The following is a 25,971-nucleotide window of genomic DNA, read 5'->3' on the forward strand; positions in this document are numbered from 1 at the left end:
ATAATTGTCAGTCCTTGTTGGACTCACAGTTCTTAGATATCAAGCACTAAAGGTAGAGATGAAATTCGAGACCTTTTTTTAGCTAAACCGTTTTTTGGAGTTGGTAAACTGAATAGTAAATTTTCTTTTCTTACGTTTTTTTTTTGGTGGGAAAAAAAAGTACGTTTCATTTTATTTTTAGTTCATGTCCATATTTCATTAGTCGACTTTTCCTTTAGAAAATAATATTTTAAAATTCGTCTTCTCATTTATATGCCAGTTCGGGGCTCCAATCAAGAGCGGGCTGTGTATCCCCCTCCCCTAAAACCGACCCTGCTTTAGGCTTTAAACATGGTATATGTAAAGGGTGATTCAAAACGAGCGGTTTTTTCCAGTAGGGATTTTTTGACAGGCGCGCAAGTTTTGTCAAATCCATACGTCATTTTTACTAAGTATTGTTTTACAATTCTTCATGGAAAGATATACGCCACAACAACGTGTACAAATTGGTCAATTGTACTATAAAAATCAGCGTTCTGTGAAATAAGTTTTTCGCAAATTACGCCTAACTTATGGTCCACATAATTGACCTTCAGAATCCACAATTCACAGAATAATCGAAAAATTTGAAGGGGAAGCAGCTTGCTGGGATGTCCCGTCGTCTGGTAGGCCACGTACAGCTCGCAGCGTAGAAAATATTGCAGGCGTAGCCGAGAGTGTAGCCGAAGATCGTGAAGGATCGATTCCCTCCATGGTAACATACTTTTTGGTACCTCAAATTGAAGCGCATGGTCTCCACGATATTTGGTTCAAACCAGAAGGTGCCACTGGCCACACACCGCCCGTAACAATAGACTTATTGGGACATCATTTTGGTGAGCAATTAATTTCACGTTTTGGCCCGGTGAATTGGCCAACAAGATCGTGTGATATCATACCTCGCACTTTTTTCTTTGGGGCTCCGTAAAAACAAAAGTCAATGTGGATAAACCAGCAACGAGTGAAGCATTGGAAGCAAATATTGAGCGAGTTAATCGTGAGATTTCCACCACAATGCTCAAACGCGTCATCGAAAATTGGCGCGAAAGAATGGACCATTTAGAGGCCAGTTGCAGCCCACATATGAAGGGGATTATTTTTTAGAAATAATTGTAAAGGATTGTTATTTAGATTCATAATAAAGTTTTGACTATAATATAATATTTTATGTGTTTATTTCTACAATCCAAAAACTGCTCGTTTTGAATCACCCTTTACAACAGCCAAAACGACCACTTCTTAGCTCACAAAAATTCAAAGGTCCTATGGCGTACATAACAAAGTTTCCGGTCTCCGCCATAGCGTTGAGTATCATTGGGTACAACGGGACGGTGACGCCGCCGATTTTCTTCAACCAAAAACAGAGAGTCGGTGGCACTGACAAGTACTGCGAGGTGCTGAAGGACAAAGTCATCACATCACGTAGATAAAATCCAACAATGGGAGAAACAGGTTCACCTTCCAGCAGGACTCAGTCCCCTTTTCACTATACCAAGAAGACCTTCGACTTGCTCAAGGAGGAAAACGTGCTGGTGCCTGCAGACCTGGCCCTCTAAATTTCCCGATTTGAACCCTATGGACTACTCCTTTTAGAAGGAGTTATAGTTTGCTCGAGACCCCACAACAGTTTGGCCGACCTAAATAAATTGATCGTGAAGTACTGGGCCAAGGTAACTCCCGCACATGCCGTCTTGGCCTGCTCTTCCTTCCGGACCCGCCTCGACAAGGTCATCGCCGCCAACGGCGGACACATCAAATAATCCTTTTCTCCATTGATGGATGAACAACTTTTGTACAAAAAATAATCTGTAAAATTAAAGTTTCAGGAGTTATAGGCCATTAAAAAATGTACCAATTTACCTGCACATACTCATTCATCACAGAGATCCAGAATTTGTCAAGTGTTTGAAAATCAAAATCTGTATTTTGTGTTTGGTCACATGAAAGTTCGATAAACGCATCCTCCATATTAGACGAAAGGTGAGTAGCTGTTGCGGTTCGAGTTATTTTTTTGTGGAGCACTATCTACCGAGAAACACTTTTTAAAATGATCCAGAAAAAACTTAAATAATGATTAATCCACATATTTTTATAAGTTTTGATGCCACTTAAAGTAATCTCAAGTTAAATTAGATTCTTCTTTTTTTGGAGATTATCTCGCAACCCTTCCGTTGTGTCCCGCAACCCCACTTTGGAAACCACTGGCACAGCGTTATCTCGCAAGCAAAAAAAACATTATATATTTGTTGTCAGCTGTCAATTCTCTCCCTTTATACGTCATTACTATATCATAATTTATTCTGTTTCATACATACACGATGTAACAATTTATTCTATAGTTATGCTCCGTTTCCAAAAGAACAGGAAGAGAATTTCTTGTTGATCCCTCGTCGTTTATATAACATAATTATTGGCCATTTTATTATTTCAATGAAGAAATTTTGGCTATTTTTTGATAGAAATAATATAATAATTAATCATAACTACTCTTTTAATCAAATGTTACTGGGCATTATTATAATTCAGTATCGAATAGAATACTGTGTAGATTTTAATAATGTGTAATTTATTTTAAAAATAGCGAAGAAATAATATAACAGTGACAATCTGCGAGTATATATGATATAAATAGCGATTGGTACAACTGACTTATTTGACTAACTACCAGATCATTTAGTGTATTTTTCTGTTTCTTTTTGGAGGAAAGGTTGCGTTATTTTATCTTTATGGTATATTCTTAGTTATTTGTTTATAATAATAAATAACTGAAACTCCTCCTATCGAACATAATTATATTCCCTTTTGAAATATTATGGGGTTTGAACCAATTGTTGAGTGCTTTTCATTGTTCATTGAGTTGTTTACAACAAAGGAAATGCAGTTTGCTATATAATAGTACATAAACTACAGCTGTGAACGATCACACTTACTATAAATTAGGAACGTAATAACATTTTTTATATTGATATATATATATGTACAATTTGCAATGTTACTTACCAAAGTGTACAAGTTGTAATTTCTTCATCTAATGAATACTTGCCTATTATTACTTCGTCTTAAAATATTTTAATTATAAAATTAGTAATTCTAATTAGCAAGTATACATTGAAGCTATCAGTTCATTTTGATCTATTCAAATGGCATGGTTATTATGTATTTATAAGCAATATAACTCTGGGCCTTTGCATTTTGTAATGTAAAACAGAATACTTAAATTTTAGTAATTTTTATTAAAACAGCCAAAAATTTCACCATTAACACAGAGTGGTCCACAAAATCTCAACCCTTTGAATTTTAAACTTAAACAAGATATAATTTATTAATTAACTATAACATTTGAACAAAATCAATACGATAAATAGATGTGTGTCTGAGCTCTCTTATTAATTAATGTAGCCGTCCTAAGCGGCAATGATGGTTTCCACGCGGCAGCGGAATGCCTGGCACCCACTTCAGATGTTGTCTTCTGTCATGGCGTCCCATTGCTGGCTGACATTGGCTTTGAGGGCCTTAGTATTTGTATGACGGACCCTGCAGGCCTTTCCCTCTACATGCACTCAAACGTGCAGTAGTTATTTTTTTATTTTAATTCAAAAAATAAGTTTCAAATATTATATTTTTTTGAAAAAATCAAAAATCTATAGATATTCAGATAAAATTAATTTTTTTGGAAAAAAAAATTGAAAAATTAAATTTTCTAGAAAAAGCAAAAAAAAAAAAAAAAAAAAAAAAGGGGGGGAGCTATAGCCCCTCCATCCCACCTCCTGCTGACGCCCTGGTGAACGATTGCATTTATTATTAATAAAGCATGACGTCAGCTTTGTTAATATCTGCCATTTTGGGTTTCCAAACAACCAAGCTTTATAACAATTATTTCATTAATATAAAGTAAAATAAAGAACTACTGAACGTCCAATGGGATCAATAAATAAAAGGGCTTACTGTCTATGAAAATTTTATCCTTCTATTGCATAGTTAAATTACAATTCAGATCCTAATGTATTTAATTCGTTAAAAATATGTTGTTACATAGTTATACAATTTTTATTCACCCAATTAAAAATTACACTGTATAGCCTTAATGCAAATGCTCTGTTTATTTAGATGAGAGAGTCATGAACAGAGCATAATATGAATTGAAAATACTACATATTGGTTTGCTCGGAACCATCCCTTGGTTTGATAATTTCATGCTGGAAGAGCGCATGTTGTATCCCTGGTACTGATGAAGCCAAATTGGAGGTAACTGTCTTTGTATATCCTCTTTCTAGCGTCAAAAGTATCTACCCTTCGCACCTTTGTTGCAAGGGTAGATCTGGTGAAAGAAGTAAACTCATGTAAAATGGGCATGTTAAAAAAGAAACGGAAAATCAACATGGTAACCCTGACAATTTGAAGAATGTTTTGGAGGAGAGAAAGAATGATGATCATGACGTTTGGAATGGAATTGGTTTGGAATGTTGGAGCTTGTTCCTTGATCTTTGTGAAATCAAATGTATTTTCGCGGTTAAATGATAAAACAAAATGCAGCGCACTACAGTCACGCTGAACCTGCGGGGCTATTGGCATGACACGTTATTCACAATGGGTACATGAGACAGATTTTATGGTTAATTTTATATATTTATTTATCTCAAATAAATTTAAAATTGTATACTCTTTGATGTACAAAGAATGTATTTATGTTTTCAAATATATTTGAAATGTCAGATTTAATTTTCTGTTTTTTAATTAGATGTCAAAATATTATTTTATTGGGCGGCACCCACTTTGAGAAACGCTGATGTAGACAATATTTTGACATTTAAAATATATTTTGCTAATTATCCTACTTTTCTCTTCCATAACCTATAAAATCATAAATAAAATCTAGCTATTTTTGGGGATTTTAGTGCCTATTACCGTTTATCTGATTCTAATATTAGTGTTTATCATTGGCATAAAGTAGCATTGTATGGGGGTGTTAAGTCTTTTTTAATCTTATAAAGTCATTTGAGGAAGTTTCATCAAGGTTGTTGGAAATTGTACATTTTATCTAGTAAAAATATCAACTTTGAGTCCCAACAATTATTCCCTTAATTGTTCCCTTCAATTATAATACAATATTGAATATTATGAATATTAAGTTTACTTAAAAATATTTATATTTGTTGAAATGATGGATGCAAACGAATCGTTTGATTAAAAGTAGCTGTGTGAGAAATATGTAGATATAAAAAGAAAAAAAATCTAATCTATTCAATTGAAGTTTTTTTAATTTATGTTAACGTTTATATATGTATCATACAAATTTGAGAACAGTTTTCGAAATTTTACCTCATAAGAATAGACTGTTCATAAGGTGCTAACAATTTATTATATCACTCCTCCAATACAAATGTCTTGATTTAGCCATTAATTTTTCAATTAAAATGTTCATACCATAGGAGGCAAAATTTAGCGGTAGTACCCGGGATTAGCCGGAGTTATTAGGCATTGACGAACATAATTTTTTTGTTTTTATAATATAGAAGATAACATCCCTTTATCATGAGCACACTCACACGGAGTTACTCACTCAATACTCAGAAGTTATTTCCTCAACAATAAAATATAATAATAACGGAGACAGAGAAAAATATTAATATTATTAGATTAGCCATAGAGTACTTTAGCTCATTTCAAAACCTCATCAAAAGTTACATTCATTTTTTAAAATTTTATATAAAGTGTTTCCTACTTTTTTCTCTTTTTTAATACGAGTAGAACAAAATGCCTGCAAGATTTCATTTATCTTATAAGGTGCTCCCTGAATATTATACTGGCATTTTTTCTGTATACTGTATATGATATACATTAGGGATCACTATATACAGTGCACCTGGTGACGTGTTCCCAAAAAATTCATGAATGATTTTTTGCTCGTTAAATGGCTGTTAAATTGAACCAATTTTACTTTATCCATACTTATTAATGACCTTTTCACGACAATTATCAAGATTAAAAAAAAAAATAACAGATGTTTCACTCAATCCTGTCAAATTTTATAAACTCACTGAATACTCAAATACTCATTTGATGGGACGATTAATTGGAATCGGTTGTTTTTCCGATTCGGCATCCCAAAAATAATTTGCAATTTCCGATTCTTTTGTATTGTTACTTAAACCATTAATTACTTTTCAAAGTTGTGGAAAAAAAATAATGAAATATTTCCGTCACAGGAATTCAGCATCATAACTTTTTAAATTGATACCTCTGAATTCCTTTATAAATAGATTTCGTTTAAAAAAAGTCATTTTCAAATAGCTATAGATGTCAAAAAACGGCCTTTGAAAGTTATATGAATTTGAAGAGAATTTAGTGCAGGGTTTACCCTTGTGCCGTGATTATGTAACTATATTTTATATTCGATATAAAGGTGTAAGGTTTGCTTGCATGTATTAAATGATACCTTAGACAAAGCCATAGGAGCATAATTAAATACAATTTCGAAGGTCCTTGATGGTGATGTCATACAAAGTTGAAACTATAATTTAATGGCAACTTTTGTTTGATATTATCATGTTTCTCCTAGACATAGAAAGTTGAATATAAATCAACTGGAACCAATAAATCATTTGGATCATGTCTAAAGTGTTCTTCCATTTCAACGGTGTTTGGTATCGGTTCTTTTATATACAGGCTCAATTTAAAACAAGGGGCTCACTAGAAAATTCGGGCCGAGAAATGATATTAGACACAAACAGGGTCGCAGTAAGATGGAGAATTGAGGATTAATTTCAGTTTACACATACACATGTTTCTTATAAAGGGGGCCTCAGCTAAAAATGTATTAGTATATGGGCCTTAGCATAGTAAAGTTTGGGAAACCCTGGCTTAGGAAATATTATAGTTATCAATTATGACCCCGACAAGCTACGTACCGTACCTGGATCCATAATCCACCCCACCTCTCCCCTCTTTTATTTACACCGGGTGGTGCCTAAAACCACTTTTTCAAATCCATAAGAAGCCCTTAGCTATCCTGGCCATATTAAAAAAAATCATGGGAAAATGCTGCATTTACACCAAAATCTGAAAAGTCACTTATTTATTCTTTATAATATATTTTCTTTATATATTCTAAATAGGAACAAAAGCTCATGAACCGAGACTGATAAGCAATATATTGCGGTCTCGGTTCGACTTTGTCGGTTACAGTTCTAGCGGTTCAAAAACCGGAACAGTTAGAACCTATAAGGGCACAACCTTGCTAATAAGTAAAGATCTCTATATAGAAAAAGCTTAGTTTACCGAGTAGAAAAGGAAATACAGTTGATGTGTGTGCTTTTTCTTCTCTTTTTCTCATTATTTAATAAGTCGTTGGTGTGCTAATATCTCCCTCTAAAAGAATAATTGTTTCTGGTAAATTGATTTGAAAATGCATTATTAATTAAATATATATGAATTTAAATAAAATTATAATATTTTATTTATACTAATCCTATTTTAAATGTAAAAGGTTCTCTTCTTTATAGCAATACTTCATTTTCTCTTCTCCCCACTAAACTTTTAAGCTTTACCCCCCCCCCCCCTCCTAATCATTGAACAGGCACCTAAAATTAAAGTCACAATTCACTAATAACCATATGTCTTGCTCCCGTCTTTGCCTCGCATTTTTATATTAATCCCATCTCTAGAACCTTAAAGGCTATAAGGTGATGCAGTACTATCAGAAACATACTGCGAGCCAAGCAGAAAAAATTTGGCTTCACAGACTTTGTCCTTTAGATTGAAATGTAACTGTAGTAAGAAAATAAAAATCAACCGTGAAACAAATACATGTGTCGATGGACTGTTTGTATGTATTAATATCCATAACTTACATAAGAAAAATTAACAAAGTTAAAGATATTTTTTTTAAACAAAAAGTGTAGCACAAAATATGATAATCTCCATACTTAATTCCGAATACAAACTTAACTGTTAACAAGGATTCATAAAATATCTATAGAAAATAGGAATTTACTCAATGAAGTAAAGACTTAATTATAATTTTTTAATAAAATATTATAGGTAAAAAAGCTAAATTCTTTAATTTATATAATGAGAGTATAAAATTTAGCATAGTAATTATTTATCTACTAAATATTTTCAACTTTATTAAGGGGAAAATTTCCGCTTAAATGGAGGCTCTCTAAATTCTTCTTTAATTCTAAGTAGTCCGTGAGTTGCAAGAGGCATACTGATCCCAACAGGCGAATGGAATAATGGTTGTTCTTGAGGAGGAGACCGTCTAGGAGAATCTGGCAGTTGTGATGGATAGGGGCAAGGTGGATTCCAATTAATTCCTTTTCCACCGTATTGAGATAACTTTTCTTTAAAAATATCATAATTAGAGTCATTAGTATCTCTTACATTTGAATTTAATGAGAAATAAGAATCTGAGGAGTCAGAAATAGAATTAACATTATTATTGCTACACAACGTGGGAAGAGAAGCATTTCCATAAATGGAAGAAAATGATTCCTCTAACTTAACGGATGAATGATTTAAAATGTTGTTGGCTTTTAAATCTATCTCTTGGTTGGTAATAACTTCAGGCTTCAATGAAATATTTTCAGAAGAAAAATTATCACTATCAGAGAGATCAAAATTTAAACTCATGCTGTCTTTATTCGCCCACCCTAATGAAGAATCATAGGGCACTATTTCTTTAAACTGTTCAAAACGGTTTTCTGGCTCATTTTTAGGACCGCAACGTTTGAATGATATCGCCTTTTTAAGGCTATCATGCAGAAAAATCGCCAAGTTGAGCTCAGTTTCTGTTGTGATTACACTATGAAGGCCATCATCTGAGGAGTTGCACTTAATAATTTTTTTAACCAAACTATTTCCTAAATCAACGATATTGCTGTCCTCGTCATATTCTATTTTTTCAACTTTCACATGTCTCTTAAAAGCAAATTCATCACTATTGTCATTATAGGTCAACTCCAGTGCTTTTGGAGATGGAGGAATATTATCTACATAACTTTGAAAGGTTTCCATAGAACAATCTCGTTTCCTGAGCCACTGAATTAAGTTATTGTTATATGTATAGTCATAATTAGCATCAGTCGCTTTTGGACGTGAAGACAGCCAAACCAAATTTGCACTATAATTAGGTACTCTTGATACACCCAGCCTTGCTTGCCATTTTTTCCGATCCCGTCCAATAATTTCGGAGGCCTCACAAAATATTTTTTCACCTTCTTTTAACAATTTACTTATATCCACATTTTTGAGACAAACATTAAACAAGTAAAAGTCACTTCTCTCAAAAAGAACGTCTCTTTTTGACAAAGGGCCTGTAACAATTTTCAAAATCCCGAATTCTACACCTCTTTTAGAATCTTTATTGGGTGGATAAAAATAGCTGATCCTTGCATTCATCTGTTCGGACTTGAAGGGGAAAAAACTTTTAATTTTGGCCTTACCAGAAACGCACTCTTCAAACTCTTCTTCTGTAATATGATGACTGTTGAGCCAATGATTGAATTTAATTCTGATATGTGGTGCAAGTGTTTGCTTATCTTTTTTAAAGTCATTAGGGTGCAAACCAATCCAAGCTATAGTAATTTTGAAAGGAACATGACTATTGCCAGTATCACCTTGAATATCTATAAAAAATTTATCAGATTCGTTTACAATCTTCATGAGATCTGCTTTGTGCATATTCCGCCCATAAATATATAAAGAGTTTCTATTGAAAAAAGCTTTCTTCTGAGAATGAGGACCATTTTCGATTCTCATTACGCCTAGCTTTGTTCCATCAGTAGATCCATAATCCGGTTTCTTTATTTCAATTAATCGACCTTTAAGATTATTTGGAGGAAGCACACAATCTTCAATTCTATCGATTAATTGGTCGTCAGGACCAGGAGTATTTTTTTTTGCTTCACAAGTACCGTCAACTATGGCTTTAAATTTTTTTAAGCTCAAATTCCGTTTATCTAAAAAAGGAATTAGATTCGTTGTGTTATAAGCTTCAACAACAGCTCGAGGAAAATATCCAATCCAAACACAACTTGCTTTATATTTTATGGCACATCCATATATCCGAAGAGACTTTTCTTTCTCATCCAAAGTTGTAGGTTTAAATTCAACATTAACCTTATCAAATTCCTTTAGCACATATGCAAGATCACCTTTTGCCATTGGAAATGAGAATATATAAACAACATCTCGATTAAATATCACCCTTTCATTAGCAAAAGAAGAGCCGTTCAAAATATGAAGCACTCCTGAAGTTATACCCACATCTGGAATAATAGGAGCGAATTTAATTATTTTTGCTCTATAAGATGTAGGATTTTCAATTTCTTTTAAGACATCCTCCTCTTTCGGTTTTTCACCTAGCCAAACCAAAACGGCTACATAATCATATTCTCCATGTGATTCATTAGGATCCGCCTCAACAATGTCCATTTTAACATTTACGTTTTGATGGAAATAATTGACATCTTTGATAAACTTTAATAGTAAACCATCCACGTAACATCGAGAACGAGTAAAGAGAACCAATTTGGGATTATCAATTAACATAGCCTTTCCAATAACTCCATCGGAAGTTAAAATCGATGCATCCATTTCCTTAAATGTAGCCTCCCAAGGCATAGGAAAATTATTTTGTCTAAATTTTTGATTATCTAGATCCATCAGAGTTTCTTTCAAAACAGGAATCTTTCGATACTCTTTCCATACCATGAGAGCCTCTAATTCTGGTTCCTTAAAATATCCAAACAAATCATCTGCTACGTTCAAAATCTTATATAATGAATCGCTCAATGTATTGCCTGGTATTCCAGCAACAAATACTCTTTTTAGACTAAAGGGTACGCTTTTCTTCTGGGTTGCAATAACTCCATTTTGAGAGTCTATTATTTTACTTAATTTTCCTTCAAAATATGTACTGCCATTAATTTTATTTTTGATGGACTCGGATTGAAATTTGGAGAATTCTTTTACCTCGTAGACGACAGGTTTTCTTAAATATTCAACAACTGGTCTCTTTTCATCAAGTGGCCACAATATGCTACAATTCCATTTATGGTGAAATGTTTTGGTACCTTCTCCATCATTAAGATCAATAGGAGACTCCGCTGACTCATAGACACAATCCAATTTTACTATTCGTTTAGAAGGTGGTTTTTTTAGAATATCAAGGAGAAACCGATTCGATTTATCTTTTGAGGTGCATTCTCCTCCGATAATTAATGCTTCAACTTTAAACTTGACGATATCCCAATTAGAGTAACTTAACTTTATCCACCCTGTTTTGCTTTTGCTATCAAAATTAAAGACTTGTCCACACACGTCTTCTAAAACCTTATATTCTTGAGCCCTCTTTTCTCCTTTCTTAAGTTCATCTTCAGGAGGTTTTTCATTACCTATCCAAACATTAATAGCCATAAACTCTGGTTTAACTATATTCTCAACATCATCAAGTTTATAAGACAATTCCGTGAAATCTAGCCCAGTACTATGGGGAACAAAGTTTGTGACATGAACATTCAATCCATGAGTGTGTAAAAATGAATCCAAATTATTCTTATCCTTCCTTTTTATCTTAACTCCATTAGCATATATATTATTAGGTCGAAAAATACCATAGGTAATGCTATTTTCGAAAATGTATTCGAATAAAGCATATTTATTGGTCCAATGTATGATAGTGCCTTTGAAAATATTGCCAGGAGAAGGCTTATTCTCATAATTCTCGATTTCCCTATAAAATATGAGATAATTTGTAAAAATCTAGGGACGTCAATAAGCAGATAGAATAATAAATCTTACCCCAGCTCAATATCCATAACAAGTGAAAAAAATATACATCCAATCTTAGAGAGACACCCTGGAAAATAATAATAATAATTCAATTTTTGGAATAAACTTTAAACTAATATAAAAATTAATTTTATTTTATTCACTAATTGAATATAGTTTCATAAATTTATCGTTATACTGAGCTTGTTAAATTCCACCCAAGTGTGGAATTGCGTTAAACATATTCTGACACTCAGGTGTACACATGTAAAATCGTGCAAGAACACTATCACTACTATCAATACGGTATGAAGTAGATATTTCTGGTATACCCATACGGCCATATCCCATAAACTCATCAGTCGCATACACACCACAAAGACACATTTGAAAACTCATCAGATATTCAACTAAAGTGAATGGTATCACATCGGGCTTAGGGATTTTTTTATAACTATATGACCCAAGAAATGAACGAGCAGATAATACTTTCAATTTCTTTAATGTATCTTTAATTATAGGAGGTCTGGGGAGGGCGACATGTGGATCCCAATCCATAAAATTCCCAGACAAATCCAAAAAGTCCATTTTCATAAAAAACGCTGATCCCGGGAAAAAAGTCATTCTATTATTTGAAGCAGATAAGTATTTCAATTTATTCATTTTACCAACGGATGGTGGGAACTCAATTAATTCATTATTGTCAACCTTCAAAGTATGCACAGATTTTAAATTACAAATATATCTTGGCAGTCTACGAAACTTATTTGCTCGTAAATCCAAAATTTGTAGTGTATCACACAAACTCCCTTGACAAAATTCTGGCGGTAGAGTATCTAAACTATTATTTGATAATTGCAGAGACGCAAGTTGGGTTAGTCTATCCCACACAGGGGGTAATTGAGTAAGTGAGCATGAGTCTAGATTAAGAGTAACCAAATTTCGAAGTTTCAAAATGCGAGTATCGAGTCGCTGAAGATTTATTTGATTAATAACTAACGTCGTGAGAGAGGAAGGGAATCCTTTAGACAAGGGATAGTCTTTCTTCGTTTGAACAAATAGTTTCTCTTTAGGTTTACTAATTTCAGATAAAGAAACAGGAGCAAGCATTGGTAAAGATACTCCGGTTGCCTTGTAACCAGGTTGCAAAGAGAGTAGCGTAGTTTTGATTGAATTGATGAATTGTTTGAGTTCATTTGAATTGGATTTAATAGCTACATCATGGGGTGGCTCCTTGAATCGAAAGGTACACTTTCCTTCACCCATAAATCGAAGGAATAATTTGTCTATGTTTTCTTTCTTTAATTTATACATGGTTCCACTTTTATTTGATGTTGTACATACTGAAAGATACGAGTCTTTATCTTGTTTATTTTTCGATCCAATTGCAAAGAGCCCTGAAATAAACTTTCCAGAATTGTTGCAATTAGGTTTGCTCCTATCAGTAATTAATATTACTCCCTTTAGTTTCATAGCTCCAATTTTGTCCCTGAAAATAATTGAATATATGTATTAATATATATACAACTATATATATAATAATTTTTCTCATATTAACCTATTATATATAAGATTAAAACGAACAAATAAATCACTAATGTATTTTTTTAAACAACAACTTTATAAAAATCCACTTTGAAGGGATCCTTCAGGCTTAGGAATGGTTTTAGCAGCCCGAAATTTATCAAAAAGATCCTCAAGTCGAGAAACAGAACCATAACACCCGTCAAGAGTCACTTCTTTTATCTTAGGAATGTATTGTTTTTGAGCAAGGTCTAAAAGACATATAAAATTATCCTTGTAAGTTTCTAATAGAACGTGTCCGGCGATTTCAAATACTTCACATAGGACTATAGCAGTTATCTCATTAATAGGATTTAGATTCAAGGTAGATGATACTAATCTCCACAAATTTCCGACTCCATGATCAATTACGCGATCTGAATGACTTTGAGGAAGCTCAGCAATGGAATAGGCAGTGTAAAGCCTAATGATTCCGCTCATATGCTTGAGGAACATTTCCTTGTCTTCTTCTTGATCATCATTATAGGAATATCCACATCGCGTGCGATATTCTTTGAGGGACTCGAATTCCTTTTTAACATAGTAATAAGGCAAAATATAAGGACACTTTTTATAAAAGTTGGCGAGTAATAGCATGCCAAAGTCCGGAAACTGAGATGACAAAGCCGCCATCACTGCACCTAATGCAAAAATTGATTTAGGTTGTTCATCCCAATGTGATATAAACTTTTCTGCCATAATAAATTTAACATAATCAACCCCATAAGGATCAGAAGATGAATTAACAGTCTTTGAATCTCCAATGTTGATAGGTTGCCCGTCTGACAAAAATGTTAATTTCTCTAACTTTTCTTTTAAATGAGCTTTGGATACTTGACATATGGCATTGATTATTGTACTAACTCCTTTTTGGAGATCAAACTTTAAGGATTTATCTGAGAATGCTAACAATTTAGTCTTAATATCAAGGTTATACTTTGTTGCCTTTAAATATATTTGCACGTTTTTACTGCTAGCTTCTTCTTCATGAGCTTGTTTGTCTAGAGATGTTTCTTTTGAAAGAGATATGGATTGATTTTCTGTTGATATTTCTTTTGGTACAGGAGAAATAAAAGTCGACGGAGGCAGTTCTACAGAATCCGACTTATGTGGAATGATAGTAGGTTTAGAAACGATTGAATTTTCTATAACAAAATTTGAGCTTTCATTATGAGGGATGATGGATTGGGGTACAATTTTTGGAGTCACTTTGGTTTCCTTTGGTTCATTTTCAATAACAGTATTGTCAATGAGGCGCTCTTCGCGCGCTATGGTCTCTTCTATTCTAGATATACGGCGTTTGCTCTCCTCTTCTTTAGACTTGGCATGAGCACGAATTTCAGCCATGATGTGATTTTCCTTTTCTTCATTCCCACCGGAATCAACATTAGAATGAAAGGCATTTTCTTCACTCATGATCTTACATTTCTTTCCAAATTGTATCTCAGCCTCACGGACTTCATCTCTAATGAAATTATCAAACACAATTCTTCGCTCCAGGGACCTTCTCTTGGCCTCACGGATAATGGAAAAGTCAGAGGGACTTTGTGTCTCAAATGACCTATTCAAGCGTTTGATAGGACAATCCAGCATTGCAATTTCTTTCCCCATCCCGAGGCGTCTCTGGAAAGTTGAACGTTAATTAATAGACTACACCACTCATGGGGACTCATCCCAAGTAAATACCTTTTCCACGCTCATGGGGGTTTTGTTCTCTTTAAGGCTTTCTTTGGCCTTAGGCTTGGACTTTGGCGGGGATATCTCTTTTTTGGGTGTAAGATCATGAGAAAAGGATTCAATTTCTGTAGTGAGTTCCGTGACTAAAGAGACCTTCAAACTTGTATTCTGAGCCTCAACTTCCTCCAGGATTTCTTCTAAGGAGCTATGATCCTTGAAACAGTCTCGGTCGTAGGAAAGGCGTCCTCTGGATGTGGAGCTCAACTCCACCACTAGTTCCTTTGGTGATCTCATTCCCTGCTTACATTAGATGATAATGATAGAAATTAATAATTATCCATGAATCAGCGGATCGTACTTTAAGTACTAAGTATTTACTTGTTATTAATAGTAGTTACAAAAATGAAAAATTTATCTAGTAGAATTCAATACAAAAATTTTCAGATATATAAATAAATAATATATCTGCTTCCAGCAAGCAGCCCTTTAATGACGTCATAGATCCATTCAAACATACAGCAGCTACCTTAAAAAGAAAATAAACACTACTCTTTTTCCCTCCAATTTTATCATAGGTACATTTTCTAACTTGATATTTATGTTATATTAAATACCAACTTACTTTCATATTCATTAAGATTCTTGGGTACAATTTTTATGGGCTTTTATTCGTTTTTCAATTTCTGATTGGTGATCATTTTCCACTCTTTCATCTTGCATTCGTACAATAGAGGTTCTTATATATAATAAGCTATTACAAATAATGGTGTAATAATTGATAAATGAGATAACATTTATTGAACTAACAAAAATGAAACTTATTTATATATTAATATATTATTAACTAAATAGATTGTAGGTTGCGCGTTTTTATTTAACAACACTTTTTAACACGTGGATATGTTATTAATAATAACTTAATTGTTATTATAACAGGCGTGTTATCGTTCATTTTTTCAAAATTCTTTATTTTACTAAATTGTTCATCCTTCACTTTTTAGCTGACTGTTTCGGTTAAACAAATTTCAGAAAAACAAAACGCAATCAGAGACAAATTTCGAACGTATTTTAATACAAGGGTTGTCAGACTACGGTTCATGGCCACATCCGTCCCGATATTTCTTATTGATGGGCCCTAACCCCTCTTACTACATAAACTGACCCTTCAAAGATCATGGATTGTTGAGATTATTATGTATTGAACCAAAGACATCTTCTACCTGAGTACAATAATTTATTTAGTAAACGACTCGTTGTTTTTAATAATAAAACTTTCCAAAAACAAGTTTCCCTGAGACAGTTTTTACATTAGAAACTAGGGGTCCACCTTAAATACTGGGAAAAAATGACTTCAATTTAAATTTAAATAGCTCATAGAATTTTAGAGATCACATTCTAAAAAAATCGTGATTTATTGTCCGCAAAGTTTGCTTAAAAGATATATTGGTCTTTTTTTCAAACATTAGAGAAAAGAAAGGACAGAGATGAAAAAAATTTCTAAGTTTGTTAATGTCTGGCACGCCTCCTAACATTGTTTTGGTAATTCTAATTTTTTATTTATTGAGGCTCTATTTAACCTCAAAAAATGATTGAATTTTGCTCAATAAAAACGTCTGATTCATCCTGTAAGATCTATTGGATACAAAAAAACAGAGTAAATCAGTAGCCGTTTCGATAAGGTGCACCTTATCTTTCTGCCCTAGAGCAAAAAAACTAACGGCATTGAGTACGTGGGAACAATAGGTTGGACGAGTTTCCACCCATGGGCCAATTCCCAATTCAGCTAAGAGATTTACACATTTCAACAGGATAGTGCTCACTCTCACACGTCTAACATGATGCAAAAGTGGTATAAGATTAATCTCACTTGCTTTTGGAACTATTGGAACGTCCGCAGAAATTGTACTGGAGGAGTTGTAGCTCCCCCAAATTAATGAATTTATGGTTTTTACTAGAAAATTTAATATTTGATTTTTTTTAAAATTTAATATATAAAATTTAATTTAATCTTTCAAATACACCTGTAGATTTTTGAATTTTTTTCAAAAAATTAAATTTTTCAATTTAATAAAACCTAGGTTACTAATTATAGAGATAAAATAGTTATGTGATTATTTATTTGACAGTATTTAAGGTTCACCCTGTACTCAACTCTACTGATCCTATCATTTTAATAATGGTAACATTAACAGAAAGAATATAATTTAATTTTGAATCAAAGATAACGAGGATAAATTATACTATTTTTGAGATTCGAAAAAGTAATTTAATTGTCAAAAAGAATCCTTATTTCGTTAAAATGAATAAAGAAGTGCTTATTCTATTTCGTATTAACATCTTATATTAATCATATTGATCATCGTATTAGTTCAAACTTTTAATGAATATATTAAGTCATCGGAGATAGAGTACAACTACCCTCACTAATTTAGGCAGTTATCTATATGTAATATTTAAATTATCCGAAGGATGAATCGTAATTCAAGAAAAATTTAAAAAAAGTACTATTTAATACGAGAAACATCTTGCTGAGGCTTGAATAAATCTTTTGCAAACGACTTTACTAATCCCCAAGTTATTTACCAACTTGATGCCCAAGGGCTAATTAGTAAATTTGTTTCTGGTCTATAGATGATTAACTTTAAGATTTACATGAAACAGAAATAAATTATTTAGAACATATTTTCTTAGTCATTATTTAGCGACTATCTCAATATGGAATATAAAACTCTTCAAATTTGACTTTTTTCATAAAACATATACAAGTTGATATTATTCCCATTTTCCAAGATCTAACTAAAAAATTAAGTTTAATTTTGTACATTGGATATCCCAAACAGTTATTGAATAATAAGGAATTTTTATGGAAAAGAGGTTGCGAGAGTCAATAAATGTAACGACGTGTTGAATATTGAATAAGAATATTCCAAAAAAATTATTTTATTCTTCGCTATTATTTCCTTTTTTGAATTTCCCACCAAAAAGAAGAGTTTTCAATTATACATTTATAATTTATTGATTGTTATTATAATAATAAATGTATGATATAAGATACAATGATCAATTATTGTCAGAGGTGGGAACTAGGACTTCAGAATTGACTTGGACTCAATAGTTTAATATAAAATATATATTTTTACATTGATTATATATGAAAAAATAACGCAGAACAAACATCATACTCTTTGAACTAGAGTAAACAAATTATTGGGTTAACAAAACTCCGTATTATAAAAATCTTTTCTAGTTAAGCTAATTCCATCTTCCGGACTTCGAATGAGCATCTTATCAAAAGTCAAACATATTATTTACATCATAATTCCTAATAATAATTATATTTCCAAATAATAAATAAACAGTACACCTCTAGTGAAGAAAAAAGCTTCTGTGCACTAATACATTTTTCAGCTATTGATCACGTGGGTCCTTGTTTCATTACTTTGTTTAAAGCTTTAACTATGAAACTCCAGTGTAGAAGGGGCAAATGAATTCTAATACTATCTGGAGGAGTACATGCTCCAATCACGCAGCCTGTTGTGGCGAAAAACATCATTTTTGATAATAAATTCGACTTGCTGAACTATATGAACTTTGGACAATTATTAGGCTATAATATTAGTCATAGTTGCAGTTTTATCTCAACGTCTCGTGGTATTTTAAGCAACTTTTTGGGATAATATTTGAAATCCTGAAAAAATGTTTTTGATTAGAAAATTATGGATTGACCTAATGTATACGACTCAAAATCAAAGTGGATATATGGTAAAATGTTTTTTAAAGTAAACTTTAAAAACGTAATGAAAATAATCATTTAAACTGATGAATTTGCCCTTCAAAAATAAAGTTGTCAATTTCAAATTGGGTTTGTATTTGATTATGAAGTAATTTTTATTCAAATAATATGAAATATTATATCCATATTAATCTTTGAATAAAAATGTAACTAATTCATAACTATGATTATATATTTATATGTTCGTTGCCGAAAAGAAAGAGAAAGAAAACTTCATACATCCTGTATCAATTACTCATATCCCCAATTCATGAGTTTGGAAGGATTAAAATGATCTCATTTTAAGTAATTACCTTTAATTGAGCTGGAAGTTAGAAAAGTCGCATGTATTTACACACGGAGTTGAATGGATTTAGAATTACAGTAAGTTTTATTCAAATAATATGAAATATTCCCCCATCAGACTGTATCAATTTTATATGTATACACCCATTCAAGAGTTTTAATGGATCAAAATAATGTAATTTTTAGTAACTAGGTACTCTAATTCCAATCAAGTAATCATTATGGATGAGCTGTAAGCCGGGAATCAGCAGAGTCACATGGATACACTCACGGAAACGGTTTGGAACACAACATGACTTGGAGTTGTAAATTTTAAAATAGCAGCAGATTGAAGACAGGATCTCTCAATAATATAAATCCTACCTTAAGAAACTATTCGAATTATACTCTAGAAATTAAATTTAAATTCTCAGTCACTAAAATAATAAATAATTTCATTACAACTACATACATCTAAAAATAAATTATTCTTCATTTATGGTATGGAATAAAATTTTGAGATCTTAGCTTTAAATCCGAATATTTGAATTATGCGACTCCAAATCCATTGGACACATTATACAAATACACTCGACTCTATCAACTTTATGAATTAATCACATGAGTATTCAGAAATCAATGGAAGAATAATAATTCTCAGGCTTGTGAACAAGACACAAAATTGAACTGTGTTCCATGGAACGTGTGCTCAATGAACGGAACTGTTTTTTTTGTTTTTTTTTAACGTTGAACGCTAGAAATGAGATTTTAGCGTTCCGTTCCAATAGTACTTACAAAAAATTCAAGAAATTAAAATTTATATATTTTTTGAATATGTCTTAACTTTTTGAAGGCTCTTATCCAACATGAAAGTTTTTAGTACACTACCTTAAGTATAAGTAAAGGTGAAAATCCAGTGTGGAATGGGCATTTTAAAAGAAAGTAACCGAAAAATCAACATGGTAACCCTAACAATTTGAAAAATGCATTGGAGGATAGAAAGAATAATGCTCACTACGTTTAATTAGATCAGCTGTGACAAGACAGGAAGTAAAAAGAATATAAACAAGTTCATTTGCTAGAATACTCCAATGTTGATCCTCAATTATACTCTGAATCCAACAAGGACTTAGAATTATAACTCAGAAACAAATCCTCAGGGTGACATTCCATCTTTTATGAACACACACGAACGTTAAAACTGGTTAAATTGAATCTAATTGCGAAAGGATGTTCACTACTCAGGAATTAAATAATAATGACAAGTGCTAAGGAAAATAAAATTAATTATTTATACTACCAATTAAAAATTAACGGGCTAGCTAAAAAACACCCCAGATTTACATGTATGACTATAACATATGAACTTGTAGCTCCGACAGTACAAGCTCTCATGGGAGTGGTGCTGGGAGAGGAGTGAAGGGAGGCGGTGTATTTTTTATGAAGAGAAGTAAGAAGCTACAAGCTATCACGGTCATGACTATATTAAAAATAGTGGATGTAGTCCGATATTCGATGGGTCTGGAGAGGTCAACGTCTGGATTAGACAGGCAGAGCTGTCCAATGATCTTCTAAAGATAGAAGACATGACAGGAGTGGGTTCGTTGTTTCTGGATGGAAGAGCATTTTCAGTATATGACCAACTGGCTGTGAAGGGGAAGGGGGACGCTAAAGAGATCTTCCTGTATTCAAGAGCTCTTTCTCACTCAACCCGTTCTCTACTTACAATACAATTAGAGCTAGAACATAGAATCAGGGAAAGTCGACCGCAGTCTTCCTGGAGGAGGCGAGGCAAAGAACCTTATCGGTCTAATGGGTCTGTCAGACACATCCTAGCTCGTACGGCTTGTTTCTTTTTCCAGACTTCCCCCTGACGTAAGCACGAGGATGAAGTCGACGCCTGGGATCCTGCAGATGGGTGAAGACCATCTGACAAAGATGGGAAGGACCCTGACGAGCGAAATACGATACCAGAGTTACGAGGAACGGAATACAGAGATGGGTCTTGTAGTATGGTTAAAACTTTTGACACGTATCGAATGTAGTACCCCTGATCTGCGCAGAGAATGTCCTTTGAGAAGAGGAAGAATCGTATCTGGCGAAGAAAAGCACATGGCGCGAAGCTGCTGGAAGTCGGTAAGGAACAGTGGAGTGTAGGGAAATGAACCAGGAATGTTGTAAGCGTCACCGACGTCCCAAATAGTGCACAAGGGGCTCTAATCCCCCCCAAAAAATTTGAAAGCTGAGGATAGGATGGTCGGGGTCTAATCGATACGGGGTGCACCCAAACCATAATCAGGGCAGGCATTGTTGAAAAATTGCCCTGTTTATCAAAAAAGAAGATAATGACAATAGATATTACCCTTATTGAATGTGTAGGAGAACCGAATATATAAATAGAGATAGACGGAACGACTTATAATGTGAGATGTATAGTGTGTGAGAGGCTGGTCGACGGAGTCGACGTTGTGTCGGTTATGGATGTGTTGAACTTTGGTGCGTCGTACTAGATATGGGAGTAGTACATTTAGACGGATGTGCTCTTCCCAAGCCTAAGCAAGGAGTCAAATCTGTGCAAGGAGAATAATCTGTGGTGTGTTTTGATAGGGAGAAATGGATTGCAGAGACAAGTTGGAAAAGGAGCTCTCTTTATCAAATATGGTTGGACAATATGCTATCAATTTGGACAAGGCATGGAATGGTCGATCAGTAATGGATGGCTGGATTCAAGTTAAATTGAAGGTGGGGGCATTGTGCCCATTATGGCAGTTGATCAGGAGGGGAAGAAGTAAGTGAGGCCAATATTGGACTTCTGAGAACTGAAATAGTTCGTCTCATGTAGTGGTTCAGATATAGATATATGCTATGAAAAAATTAGGGCATGGAGGTAGTTCCCAACAACAGCGCTTTGTTGGATCTGAGGGACGGACATATGCAAATAATGGCCAAGAAGAACTGCTCAAAGGTCATACAGATAAGATACAAGCCGAAGCAGTACAAAATGACAAGACTAGCATTCGGACTTAATTGTACTCCTTAGATTATGAAGTCTGTACTTTCTTACATTTTGTCAAATGGTGAAAAAGCGTCTTAGGCCGTTGATCATTATTTTGACGACATTATAATTGATTTGGACCGAATAGAGATCAACAGGGTCATAAACCTCCTGAAAGACAAGTGTTTTAGGTCTGGGAGTATATAAGGCCGTGGGTGGTAAGCTGAGGTGGAAGAGGCCCAGGAGAATGTATTTGGATATGGGTGCTGCAGAAAGGATGACAAGTATTTTTGTGCTGTAGAAAATTAGTGAACGATTTTCTGGTAACTGGGTAGTTAAGAATACCTTCAAGTGTCGTGAAGAGAGAGTAGGAAAGGTCACATCGAACAAGAAGATAGGTGGCGCTGCCATTGAAATGTTGCCGGATATTGCTAAAAAATGCAAGTCTATGATCTCGTGCGTGGAACATGAAGAATGGACATTCATAGTACATTTGAAGTGTGATGTGATGCTAGTTCGATAGCCCATGGCGTAACGATAGTATAAGATGGTGAGAAAATTGAGGATGGAGCTTGAATAAGAAAAAAGAACAATGGCACTCTCCTAAATCTTGCTGAATTAAACGCAGTAGTGCAGGGTGCCAAGGATAGCATAATTAAAACTGATTCCGCGCCAAAGTTGGAACTGAGCGGGTCATTATCAGTGGAAAAGGACTGGAAAAGCATTTCAGTCAACGTTACTCATGTCCGATGCAATAAGTTCCTAACCATTGTTGATTGTGGTCCAAACAGATTCGCTATATGGAGAGCGGTGCAAAGCGAAAGTGAAGTGGAAGTGTGCCAAAAAATTGATGAAGTGTTCACTCAGCTGGGGCCTCCTGAAGAAATGGTTTGCGATAACTGAAAGACTTTTAGGTAAAAAAAGTTCAGTGTTACTGTGAGTGAATGAATGTTACAAAATATTACATTTAGATGCGCATATAAAGTAAGGGAATTGTGGAGAGGAATCAGAAGCTTTCAAAGCAATGGCCGAAAGAACTGGAAAATTCATCAACTACTGCGTATATTAGTATAATATATCAACCGAGGCAAAGACAGGGTAATCCCACACGATATAATAACAACTCGTAAATGGCGGAACCCATTTACTGACTCCCTCATGAGTTATCCCTCAAGAGGAAATAGAAGCCAAAATTCAAAATTGGAGATAAGGTGTAAGTGAAGCCCACTAGTGTAAGATGCATGGAAAGGTGGAAGGAAGGGGTTCTTACGGGCGTCAACAGCCACTTCACTTTTGACATGGGTGGCATTCCTTGGCATGTTGGAGACCTAAGGAGAAGGAAGAGTTTAGAGGCAGACTGTATAGCAACATCAACAGAGAGTCAAGCGAGCCCTAGCATCAGGAGAATGTCAAGAGCAAGGAGGAGGTATTTATAACTAAAATATAATAGGTATATGTGATACATGTATTCGTTATCATTTATTGGACTAATGAAGTATTATACATATTCGATTTTAAGGGATGGATTCTGCACAATCGTGGGCCGGGGGTTTACCATAGTACATTAGATACGTATTGGTTGCTTAAAATTGCGTCGATGATAGAGTTTAAACAGTCTCTTGTTCCAGAACATGAGGCACGGGCTGTATTTTGGGATTAAGAGAGTTCCTTGATGCTCAAGGAAGCGGCGTTAGAATAAATTTAGCTAATTCTGGACGCAGCAGCTCATTTACACAACCTGTGGGTCGGGATGTATAATAGCATATTAGAAGGGGTACATAGAAACGGCAGTAGATTTGAACTACATTCGAAACACATACTACATTGTTGTATTTCTAAAAAGATAATTATTGATTATATTAATATAAAAATATTTCTTCGCAAAAGTTTGCATTAGTATACCTATATGAGCAGTGCCGTATGTCAGAAAGGTGAACGGTTTATTTTCAGTGTTGAACGAGGGATTTTTAAACTGCAAATGCTACAGCACAGATTCAATCCTACAATAATATCGTCCAATGGACTGGCTGACCATACTTTTCTTCAGGCAAACATTGGGAAATATCAAATCAAAAGGAAAGAATCTAGCAGAAAGTCAGTACCAATCTCTTCAGAAAGGAAGGAGTATAAAATGGACTGGACGAGAATGAGAGCAAAAGTTTTGAAATTTAAAATGAAGTCAAGCAATTTATACTTCCTTAAGTATTTAAAAGAATAACGGATGATGAAGTTAATGAACAAGATTATAATGGACTATATAACTGTTACATCGACAAAAAAGATAGCCGATTATGTTAACTAGTATTAATGTTCTTAACTCACATGTAAAATTCATAATTGAAATAAATGAAGAAAAAAATGCACGTGTTCTTTATCATAACTTAGAAGAAGAAGTTTCTCCTCTCTTTCCTTAACGCAAAGGTGTCAATCAAACTGCCCATGTTCAAGAGGGAGGAAAGCCTCCCCTGGCCGATGGTGGTCCTCCTGTGGATCTTGAACCTTCTGAGATAGGAGAATGACCGCTCCGCCTCACAGCTACTGATGGGCATTGACGCCAGGATCACGATCATATTGTATAGCTCCGCATCAAACGGAATACTCTCGAGTTGATCAACTCCACAGCAATTTGTGGCAAAACCATGCCTTCTGCGTCAATACCTGCCTAGAAAAACATAAATTTGAAACATATGATGCAAAATGAAACATGATTAAATTAACCTTGAACTGCTGGAAGATTACATGGTCTGACTGGAGGTGCTCCAGATCAAGTCTGTATTACTTGGCGACACGCTCCATGACACAGTTCTCCACCTCACTGTCATTGACGATTACAATGAGATACATTGTGATGTCTGTGCCATAGGTGGCAAACACCTATTTTCAAACAAATATTTGCTGTCAGTATGGGTAACTTTTACAAGCTTAAGGAAGCTCTCTTTGATTCCTTCACTCGTCAGATATCCCAGAGATAGACTGAACTGCTCCATATTCGAAATATTTGTCAATCATAGAGAACCAGTAATAATCATCGCCGGCACAAATCTTGACATCTTCAATTATATTCTCCGTCACTTTGGATGCTATAATTTCTATCAGCTAATTTTGGATGTCAAGTGAAGTTCACTTGGCAAAACCTTCCCAGCTGAATCAAATTTTTGACATCAGACTCCAGTTTATCTTTGAGAATCTGATTGTTGTGTGAAAGCAGGGGCAAAAGCTCCAAGAAGTTTCCTCGATTGTTTTCATTAGATTCCGTCAACTTTTCTCTTGTTTCGAAATCGCCTCTAAAATCCAATCCTTACATTGCCAGAAACTCAACAGTTTGGAAAAAAATCCTCAAATAAGCTCTCCACTTCACGACTTTCTCAGCATGTTGAGACTGATCCTGGGCGAGAACCGACATATTCTTTATCTTTGATGTGAGGAAATTGATCCACTTTTCCATCAACAGTTTGTGTTTTTGAAGTTCGAATGAACTTTCATCAAGGAACTGTTTTTCCATGTTTTAAGCTCAAATTTCCCATGGTTGGAAATGGAAAATTTGAAACAGGCGAAACACTTGCCTGATTTTTCAAACTTGTCAAATTATAGCCACGGACACTTACAAACTATTGAAAGTCTCTGGAGTATGTATCATCTATTTGAGGACCGTATGCTTGTAACTTGGGCTGTAGAGGATGATGTCTCCCAACTTTAGGTACAGTTTCCCACTCAGTCTCCACTCTGGTTCTGGTCTGGATGTCCTTCCCCTGTGGCTCCCTCCCGGTAAGTATAGGGTCACCTAGCTGGCTCATGAAGACATGGGGGTACTCCTGGCCGCCCTACACAAACTGTGTCTCCTCATTCTTGCTCTTCTCGCCTCTTTGGCCATTGTCGGTAGTCTCAGAGT

The 25,971-nt window shown here is 34.2% G+C and overlaps 3 protein-coding genes and 1 long non-coding RNA gene across 6 annotated transcripts; 1 reads left to right on the forward strand and 3 right to left on the reverse strand.

Annotated features, from left to right (window-relative positions):
- Positions 1-7,827: 7,827 nt before the first annotated feature.
- Positions 7,828-11,960, reverse strand: LOC121122133 (uncharacterized). The gene is made up of 2 exons (XM_040717136.2): positions 11,821-11,960; positions 7,828-11,752 (listed from the first exon to the last, which is right to left on the reverse strand). Exons 1-2 carry the CDS (start codon positions 11,835-11,837, stop codon positions 8,146-8,148), a joined length of 3,624 nt encoding a protein of 1,207 aa, XP_040573070.1. The 5' UTR covers positions 11,838-11,960; the 3' UTR covers positions 7,828-8,145.
- Positions 11,879-15,919, reverse strand: Gle1 (nucleoporin GLE1). 3 transcript variants are annotated; one of them, XM_040717141.2, is made up of 5 exons: positions 15,653-15,919; positions 15,409-15,556; positions 15,040-15,327; positions 13,349-14,976; positions 11,879-13,279 (listed from the first exon to the last, which is right to left on the reverse strand). In XM_040717141.2, the coding sequence occupies exons 3-4, from the start codon at positions 15,322-15,324 to the stop codon at positions 13,411-13,413; spliced, it is 1,851 nt and encodes a 616-aa protein (XP_040573075.1). In that variant the 5' UTR covers positions 15,325-15,327; positions 15,409-15,556; positions 15,653-15,919; the 3' UTR covers positions 11,879-13,279; positions 13,349-13,410. The 3 variants fall into 3 exon arrangements, with proteins under 3 accessions (XP_040573075.1, XP_040573073.1, XP_040573074.1); XM_040717139.2 differs by lacking the exon at positions 15,409-15,556 and having other exon boundaries at positions 15,653-15,679; XM_040717140.2 differs by lacking the exon at positions 15,653-15,919 and having other exon boundaries at positions 15,040-15,330.
- On the reverse strand, positions 11,998-13,104 carry Lrr47 (Leucine-rich repeat 47). Its single transcript, XM_040716692.1, has one exon. It carries the CDS (start codon positions 13,102-13,104, stop codon positions 11,998-12,000), a length of 1,107 nt encoding a protein of 368 aa, XP_040572626.1.
- A 2,446-nt stretch (positions 15,920-18,365) lies between the features above and the next one.
- Positions 18,366-19,554, forward strand: LOC121122135 (uncharacterized). Its single transcript, XR_011781178.1, has 3 exons — positions 18,366-18,792; positions 19,021-19,186; positions 19,295-19,554. It is a non-coding gene; the product is annotated as an uncharacterized lncRNA (long non-coding RNA).
- Positions 19,555-25,971: the final 6,417 nt, after the last annotated feature.

The sequence above is a fragment of the Lepeophtheirus salmonis genome, chromosome 7, assembly GCF_016086655.4.
Source record: "Lepeophtheirus salmonis chromosome 7, UVic_Lsal_1.4, whole genome shotgun sequence".
In the NCBI taxonomy this organism is placed as follows: domain Eukaryota; kingdom Metazoa; phylum Arthropoda; class Copepoda; order Siphonostomatoida; family Caligidae; genus Lepeophtheirus; species Lepeophtheirus salmonis.